At 36.0% G+C, this 9,709-nt stretch overlaps 1 protein-coding gene across 1 annotated transcript; it reads right to left on the reverse strand.

The window, feature by feature from the left end:
- Window positions 1-3,867: 3,867 nt before the first annotated feature.
- Window positions 3,868-5,863, reverse strand: LOC103702138 (transcription factor WRKY45-2-like). Its single transcript, XM_039124368.3, has 3 exons — window positions 5,365-5,863; window positions 4,551-4,655; window positions 3,868-4,422 (listed from the first exon to the last, which is right to left on the reverse strand). Exons 1-3 carry the CDS (start codon window positions 5,694-5,696, stop codon window positions 4,011-4,013), a joined length of 849 nt encoding a protein of 282 aa, XP_038980296.1. The 5' UTR covers window positions 5,697-5,863; the 3' UTR covers window positions 3,868-4,010.
- Window positions 5,864-9,709: the final 3,846 nt, after the last annotated feature.

Genomic DNA, 9,709 nt, shown 5'->3' on the forward strand with positions numbered 1-9,709 from the left:
CGTCAAGCGAATAATAAGAACGTGACCGGGTACCTGCGTAGTTATTAATACCAAACGACATCATATTCTTCTTCTTTTTTTTTCTCTGACAGAACGACGGATGAATTAATTATTTAAAACAAGTGTAAATATATTCATAAAAATTTAAAAATAAAATATTAAAACAATAATGAAAAATATGTAGAAAAATTTTATAATATAAATTTAGTATGATTAGCTCGCCGTTGAAACTGCGATATTATTGGCCTCTCTATAAATCTCGTATAGTATTTTTAATATACATACTTATTATTTATTCTAGGGGTGATTTCCATTTCCCAGAGTAAAAATCGTTAGTCAAACATGACATCCCGGAATTCCTCTTCCTCAAGCTTCTGTTAATTAACGTGCACTACTATATGCTCATGAGAGCTTCATATCTCACTGGTTTTCATCTCGTTCTGTTTATTTCTTATCAACTTTCTTGACTTTTGCTCATCCATGCTCAAAGTTTAGGTCTCTCTTGCTATCTTTCTTTTTTTTTTTGTATTAAAAGTTTCTATTTTTTTGATGCATTAAAAAAGTTTCTAATTTGACTTATGATGAAAGCAAGAAAAATCTTGTCAACTTTCCTCTGTTTCTTTTTTTTTATAGAAAAAGCTGAAAACCTTGCGAAATACGTACACAGGTCATGACTATTTTCTGGCAGCATTTGAGGGAAAAAATTCCTCATAAGATATTAGGTGGAAGCAAATGCCTAGAACTTAAGTTTTAGGATGTTTATACAGCTTGAATATGTGGCATATATGTTCATATATAAGTTCTTTTTTCTCTAAAAAACGAAATTTGAAACAAAAGTGTTGCCCAAATAAAAAACAAGTTTGAGGTTTTTTTTTCTTTTGGCCTTTCCGCATCAGTTGGCAAGCTAATTATGTTGGTTGTGTTAGTTGCACTCGATTTTCTGCAGGAACACTTGCTCCGGAGTTCTCATCAGATCAATCAATTTGGTTTGCTACTATTAATTATTCCCATAATGGTGTCAAAGATAATCCTTAGGCAGTGATATTGGCTAAAGTGGAATCTTTGCAGCAAGCATTTTGTAGGCATGGCAAGCCTTTAATTAATTTATGGTGGACACGATGAGTCCACCAAATAGCTCACATCTCTTCTAGGAGTTTTCTAATCAGTTTTTTTAATGACAACTATTTCATGTAATCATATTTTTTTGGCTGAATAGAATTTCTTAAACACGTCAAGTTTGGCAGGTGGAAGGTGATGTTAGAAGGTGACATATTATTGGCTTCTAAGGACACGGAATGAGGTTAATTAAGAAGGTTCACATGAACACATGGTTGGACTAAGGTGGGAACAGCTGCCGAAGTCGCTTAAAATGACGCCAGAAACAGGAAGCCTGGTTGGATTTATGTAGGTTAGAAATTTGGTGATCAGTATAGAAAACTGATCGAGGATCCTAAAACTACGCGGCATTGTTGCCTCCGGCTTATTGACTGCCTTTTTTTTTAATATTGACTTTGATGACTAGACTTCTTACTAACCTAATACATAAAGAGGTAATTATTATTTTAGAAAGATGGTTGATCTTGTCTCCTCTTAGGTTTCAATTGAAAGGCATCTTCCGGATTTTTTTGATCAGGCTAACGGAGAAGTACTCAAAGTAATTAATAAGCCAGGTTACTGAGGCCAAGACTTGTGGAAGGAGGATGAGTGAGGTGGGTTTTGGAGTGGTATGTAGAAGAATAATTACATAAGGTCGATCATTATGATAGGCGTGAGGTGATGCATCATCTTGCAAAAGTGAAAAGTGTAAGCTTTTGTAGAATTATATCCAACAAAGAAACATCTTCCTTGTGTATACTAACTAACTAATGTTTTATTAGCTTTTTATTTGGTCTAGTTTTAGCTTTCTTGAAGCATTGAAAAAACTCAGCAGAAAATCGTATATGCATTCAAGTTTACGTAATTTCATATCTTTAATTAGCTCCAATATGAGAAACAAAAATTTTAGCTAGCAAGGCGTTTTATTTGGAAAAAGATTATAAGATCTATATGGTATCATGAAGGTACTCAAAGGAACCCTAAAGTGAACAAAGTCTCCCTTTCTGGGTCACTTTTGAGCGAACACAGATCAACCGTTTATATTAGTTTGATATATAGATTAGAAAGATCCGTCGAACTCCCATATGATTATATCCATATTAGTACATTTAAATTGGGCTAATTAAATAAACGCAACAAATAATTATATTTTAGCCAGCGGCTAGTTATAGTATTCAAAGGATGAGACCAGGCACTGGACTTACCTCCAAAGATCCTCATTGCAATTGTGACCATCTTCCTTTCGCAATCCTTTTCTCACAAACTTCCTCGATCTGTTTACGTTTAGAACGAGGTATTACTGTGACTTGTTGAAGGTTTCAGGCAGGGCCTGGCCTTTTCCAGACTGAAGAAGCACAGATAAAACCATTTAAAGAGAGAGGAATAGCTCTTCCAAGTGAATTCGGACTGCCACAGCCCGCTGCTTAAAACCTGGCCATAAGGTTCCTTGTTGTGGGCCTTCCTTCTACTGTACTTAAGCACTTTTGAGTGCTGAGGTACGTACAAAGATTGGTGGTGCAGTGTGTTATCTCATAATTTGCTTATCACTTAATTGTTCTAGAAGTTGGCGACTCAAAAACTTAATTTAGATTGCCTATTTAAAGTAGATTGGCAATGTACGTAGTGGACAATCCAACTTTAAATGTCGATAAACTAAGACTAGTGCTGAGTCACTATGAAATTGTTTTCTGTGGTACATGTACTTATTAGATTTTTTTTTCTGAGAAAAGTAGGGGAGAACCCAATTGCTTTTTTCCTTGATAAGTTATCACCAAGCATTTTATATTGTTTTATTTAGCTAAAATTTTGTTTATGAGTACTCCATGTTAATTTCTACGGTTTGCTAGTTATAATTAACCTTATCTTAGTCTGAAGAAGGATGCTGGCTATATCCTAATTGCAACTGATAAAATCCTAATGTTAATTTCACTACTGTCCAAACAATGCCCATAGCCTAAGGCCAAGCTCATAATTTAATGTAGGCAAATAGCTTGGCATCGCCGAGTCCAAACTTGAATATAGGATTGTTTTGCATGAAGGGCTAAAGAAAATGACATGAGTTACTATATTAACTATTGGGAGCATGCTTCCATTATAGTCCAGTTGTTCAGTATACTCCGTTCTCGCCGGAGAAAGCCCATCTTAAATTCTCGTCAATGGAAAAAAATATTTTTTATTTAGCTTTTCTTTCTTTTTGTTTCCTTTTTTTTACTTGAAAAATAGAAGCAATGTAATGTGTTGTTTAGCATCATTTTTCTTTTTCTATTTTCAAAAATAGAAAAGTAGAAATTTTTATTTCTATTTTATTTTAAATTTTTGAAATATAAATATATTTGGTAAATCTAATTATTTTAAAAGTAAAAATATGATGGTAGCAGACAAGACGTTGATAGTGGTAGCGGAGATAGCGGTAACTATAGTGGTAATGTTAACAGTGATGGTGGTAGTGGTGGTGTAGCATAGAGGCTATGGTGAAAAAGAGATATGATGGAGATGGTAGAGGTGGTGGTGACAGTTCTAGCAGTGGTGAAGACATCAGCAACAATGGTAAAAATGATGATCATATTGTTGTAATGGAGATGACAGTGGCAGCGATAGTGATGATGGTGGCTGCAATGGCCGCATCTTATTTTTGAACATAATAAAATTAAGTATCTTACTTTTATTTTTTAGAAATAATAAAAATAATTTTAAAAAACAAAGATAAAAATAATCACATCAAAAAAATTCTTTTGTCTTGATTTTTGTAATTTTTTTAAAGTAGAAAAGAAATGGAAGCACATATGAAGCTTCATATGAGACACATTATTTAAACACACCATCATTATTCTTTCATAGTTTCACATCTCCATGCTCCTAAACCCACTCTATGCATGCAGCCCCTTCGTTGTGCCGTTCCTACTAGGATCTTGAAGTCATCCTCTTGCGTCGGACGGAAATTGAAACCAAGGTGCTTCTTCATTAGATATGCACCACCCATCAAGCCCAGTCATGCCCATTATCAAGTTCATATCATCAAATAACATAGGGGAGTGCATGCTGGCTAAATCAGTGAAGAGACGTTTCTCGGGCTCTTCCATCTTGAGGATTTCAGATTGCAAGGGTTGCTGAGGTTGGATATCCAGGGACTTGGATCCATTATCTAAAACTGAAGTTTCTGCGAGGCCAGAATCCATACCAACTTGAGATGTGATATCCAAATTTTTGCAAGTATGGGGCATCTGATAGGTGACGGTAAACTTTGGCGGGTTACCATCATCCTTTTGCTGCACTTGCTTAGTTGCTTGGCATCCTTGATCCTTTCTACGTAAACATTTGTAGTAGCTTCTGTGAATCAAGAAAGTTTTTGAGTTAGCTCCTTTGAACTTCTGAACCCCGGGATGTTGAAGTCATCGATTGATGCAAACAGGCCTCGACTCATTTATTTTAACATTGTATAATTAAGAAAACGCTACCTTTGATACTTAGATCCATAGATCTTTTTCTGCCCATATTTTCTCCACTGGTAGCCATCAGCCATCGGCATGGATGTAATAGTGGTCCATGATACGGTACACCTCCTGCATGCTTGATTAAAAATACCACATCAACTGCCATTCTTTTTATCAAAAGCAATCTTTTTCAACTCATGGCACGATGTCATGAAGTGGGCACTATATTTGAGAAAAGCCCATATCAACTCGGTACCTCTCCACCCAAAACTTGTGGGAGGGAAAAAAAAAATCTTTCTTCTTTTCCCGCAGACCTACAGGTTCGGAGATTGGGTTTAGGCTTAAGACTAGGATGGATCTTTAAAAAAATATAGGCTGTTTTGTAAGAAATCCAGCATAATCCTTTTGGATTTCCTAAATAGACCCTTACCATAAGGCAAATATAGTGCAAAAAATACCGAGAAAAAGTTATATGAACCTCAGGATGAATTAGGCGGCTAACGGAGGAACACCCTCCTTAGCCTCCTTTCATTCCCCAAAAAAAAAGGAAAAACAAGAGAACCTCAAGATGACTAGTCTTATCCAGTTTGTTTTCTCGTTTAACCAACTGATTGCATGAGTCTGAGGGTTATGATGCACCACCGATAATTTTTTTCTTGCTATATATATATATATATATATATATATATATATATATATATATATATATATATATATATATATATATGGCCTGGTAATAACATTAAGGTGGATCATGTCAAGACGGGAAATGGAGTAGGATATGTAACATTGCTTCGTCAAACAAAGGTGATGAGTATATATATACAAAAAACATTACCTTCTGCGGCCTTGATCACCTCTGCTTTCCACCACCCGTTTTCTTTTCACCCCAGGCCCTTTTTTCCCACCACCGGAGGCAGGTAAGCTAGCTCCACCAGCCACGGCTTCCTTGCCTGGCTTCTCACCGGGCCCGAGGACCGAGAGAGCCAGAGTAAAAGACTTCAACACTTCTTCAAAGAGAACTCCAGCCCTCTCCACCTGCTCGTTAGCCGGATTCATCGGTGAAACCAGAGCTCTTAGCTGGCTTGTGAGCTCCCGCCCCCGGCTGAGCTCCTCTATCGCCATCGAATGGTTGAGGGTGGGCAATTTTTCTGCCTCAGGGTTTAACATCTTGTTTACCTTCAAGTCCAAATGACCATCGAGCAAATCAAATGGCTTCGTTCTTAGATCTCTAATTTTGTGTGGCTGTCTGGATATATATGGACTTTAAGTGGAAGAGCTAGGGAAAGGAGTTCCAAGAGATGCACATTTAGTTAGCACGTTCGCAAGATAGGTGGGACAATTATTTAAATGAGGGTTTGTTTGTTTGCAATGAGTTGGAATGAGCAAGCCCAAATTTCTTATAAACATGATGGTAGGTTAAAAAAAAAAATTCCTAAAAGAGAAGGAACAGCCCGTCATTTCATTTCATGAGATTATAAAAATGAAAAGCAATACAAAAACAATACAAAACAAGAACAAATAGGGACCTTGAATAATTTCCCCGACACCTTCTTTTTTTTTCAGAATTCTCTTCAATATCTTCAATTAATCAGATAAAATCCAAGAGATAAAATTCTTTTTGGTCAATTATGCCAATCTTAGATGTGACATGTTAACTTGTATTTTCTAGCAAGTTGCATTTTGGACTGAAGGCGCGCGTATGACGTTAACTAAGCATTAATTGCTTTGGTACAATTATTGAAAGAATATTATCCTTTCATGCATCTCTCTTCTCCTTTATCTAGAAGCTTGGACCCAACATTTTTTTGGTTGATCATGGACCCAGCATATGAAAAGGACTTGGCATGAAATTTTTATTTATTTTTTTCATTTATCAATGGTGGTTCTAAGTTTTCACTGTCCATATTATCTCTCATGTGCATTGCATATGTCTAGCTCTAAGTACTTTTAAAGAGGGAATAAGAGGAGAATGACACACTAACCTTATCTTTGAAGATTTTTGCTTATGTTTGGGGCAAGGCTTAACTAATTATTCAAATTTATAATGTTGATGAGTCAACATATTGGACTAGGAACATGAGCAACTTTTTGCAGAGGGTGCCAACTAAGTTTGGAGTAGGTTTTTTCTTGGCATCCCACATCTAGGGTTGCTATCTACATCGATCAAGTGTGGAAGGGTTTAAGATATCGAAGAAAGGATTGTTAATTCAAAATGATAAACTTAATTTTATAAAAAATTGACTTGGGGCCTCTTCTAGAGTTCATACCTCCCTGCTTAGGTACAAGCCAACCAACCAATTTGCAATAGGTGCAAAGAATATCTAGTAATTATTTGATTAGCTCTCAACTTAACAAAATAAATTTTATTATTAGGAAGATAAGATTGCTTGTGTGAGTTCGATGCCGTGCCACGTACGTTCGGCAAAGCAAAAGATTCCATGGAAAATTTAAGTCCTAAATGTGCTCGTCTTCTAGAAAAGCTATACCTACACTGACATACGACAAGAATGCCTACATCTAAAAGATGGGTTGCATCACTAGGCAATGCGACGAAGTTATTCCGATCAAAGCATTATACATAATTGCGGGGATTTGAGCATATATGTGTTTAGTCCCATCTCAATTATATATTGGAAAGATCATGGGTACTCATATGGGGTTAAGGAACCAAAATAAAATCTTTAGAACCAGAAGAGTAATAATTCTAATCAAGCATGCTTATTCCAAGAACAGCTATTCCAGGATGGTTTAGCTACTAAATATATTATCCACTAAACATGTTTAGGATGCAGATGGATTATCTATAAAGCAAGAATCAGGAGTGTAACAATTCTGATCAAGCATGCTTATTCCAAGAACAGCTGTTCCAAGATCGAATTTTACATTGTTCTTGAAGTACCTCTTTGAATAAATAATATTAATTTTAACGCATCAAAAATATCAATAATTTGTAAAATAACTATTTAGAAGGAATAGCCATTCCTGTTTTAATTTCTTATTTGTAGGCAAAACACAACCATAATATTTTCCGCATGTTGCTATAAATAACCTTTTCTTTTCCACATGAAAGGATGGGATGCTCCAGCATCTTCCAGCCCTTTGTGGTCGCAACCATTGAACTTATAATTGAAACATCTAAACTTCGCAAAAATCATGTTGTGTTTATTTGAGGTCTCAGTTCAGACTTAGGCTGCAGATATTGTCTTTCTTAATTTCTAAAAACTACAAATCAATATCTTTCATGAGGACATTGTTTTGTATCTTGAACAAGATATATATGTTGACGCTTGAGAGTCAGTGAAGGACTTTCTCATAGAGTTCCTGAAATCGTAGTTCTTACTACGCCATAAGCCGCAAAAGTAGGCTTTTTGGCTGCTTGTTGCTGATTTATTCACATTCACTGGGAAAAGAAAGATTAAACTTGCGGATTGGGGGGAATGTTGAACCTACATTCTAAAGCTTGCCAAAGAAAATAATCATTACTTAGATGTGGGTGCATATGTTGAGTATTAGTATGCCTTTTCTCAAAAGAATTGAATTATGAATTCATAGCCATTGTTTAAAGTAGGTGGAGCTCGGCTTCTTTCATTTCTTTAAAAGAAAAAAAAATGTAACCACCGATCAAATGCTTTTATTTAGGATTTTATTTGGAACCGTTAGTTTTGGGGTCTAGTTAGGCCGCTCATGATGGGCTAGCCCGACCAAGATCATCTAATATTCAAAAAAGAGAAGAAATAGTTGGGGGAAAAAAAAAGAAACTATCGGGTAGTTTCGTCATCTCTCTCTCCCTTTCTTATTTGTGTTTCTTAACACTATTCACACCTAGGCTCTCCTCCCTAGCTAGAAAATTGAAGTGTTCTAAAGAGAGAACAGTAGAGGATATAACCCTTTTTCATTCTTTTTCCTGCACCAAAAAGCAGTTGAATAGTGATTTTATGTGTTCTTTTCATTATGATTGAGTACTTGATGTTGAGCGTGTTTCAAAAGTGAAAAAACACATGGTTGGACCTAAGAGTTTCATTTTTTTCACTCTTTCAAAATAACTCACGAAACATGAAATTCTATTTAGTATTTTTTTTTATTTTATCAGGAGCAATCTTCTCTATACAATATTCCGGTTAATTTAGAAGAATGAAGCTAGACAGAACAATGTTAAAAGGCATCGTGTTAAAAGTTAGCAAATAAAGGTTCTAAATTCAAACCTTAGATAATATATTTTTATACTATTTGAATTTTGATAATGAAAATATGTGTGGATCTCTCTCTTTATATCTCCTTAGGTCAGGTTGCAGTGCTCGTCCCAGATGATTACGTAACGATGCGCCCATGCAATGACAATATGCATGGCGCCCACAGAAAGCACGGAGGACCGTCCAGCGCCAACCAAAGAGGACCAAATCGCTGGTGGATCCTACTCATTGCTTGTTGAGTCTCGGTGGACAAAACTATCGCCATCTTCTACCAACTAGGGAGGTTCTCTCCTTCAGTCTCCTCCCTGGTTACTTCCAAAAGATGAGCTATGTAGGAGTCTTTAATTAAAGTCTCATGTCCTTTCCTTTCGTGAAGTGATCCTTCCTTGCGTTTTTTTCAAAAATCATGCTTTCATGTGAAAAAGAATAGCAATTGTTGAATCAGTTTGCTCTTTCGACAAAACGACAAAGCTCAAACCTGGTACCTCTTCCAGAATTCCAACTCATTGACTGTTGACAGCTACTTATTCTTTTTAAGGTTTTGTTATAACAAATTGCTTGAGGATTAGTTAATAATCCATTGTATATTTTTCATTGATCCATTCATTTAAGAAGTCGGCAGAGATTGGGATTTTCTTTCTAATGGTGGGCACAATGTACAGTTCATGCCGCGTTGAATGCCCAAGCTAGCCCTTTCACTTAGAAGAAATTGCGTCGAGTGGTGTTCCATGAGCATCTCCTCCCAATAATATGAAGAATTATTGCTGCATGCATAACTACATTAGTACATGCCACCAATCACTACAAGATAAGATGAGCGTTCGATGAATGAAACCCACACTTTTGCATCTCGGCGATTGGTGGCATGCGCCTGCTTGGCGGTGCATGTTCAATATGCACGCAATAATTACTCCAACAATACATTGGTATTATAATAAATGCTATGGAGCAATTTTTCTAGTGATAGATGTTTATAATAATAATAACAAT

The sequence above is a fragment of the Phoenix dactylifera genome, chromosome 8 (genome assembly GCF_051530095.1).
Source record: "Phoenix dactylifera cultivar Ajwa chromosome 8, Ajwa_hap1_PhDact_Kaust_v1.1, whole genome shotgun sequence".
Classification (NCBI taxonomy): Eukaryota; Viridiplantae; Streptophyta; class Magnoliopsida; order Arecales; family Arecaceae; genus Phoenix; species Phoenix dactylifera.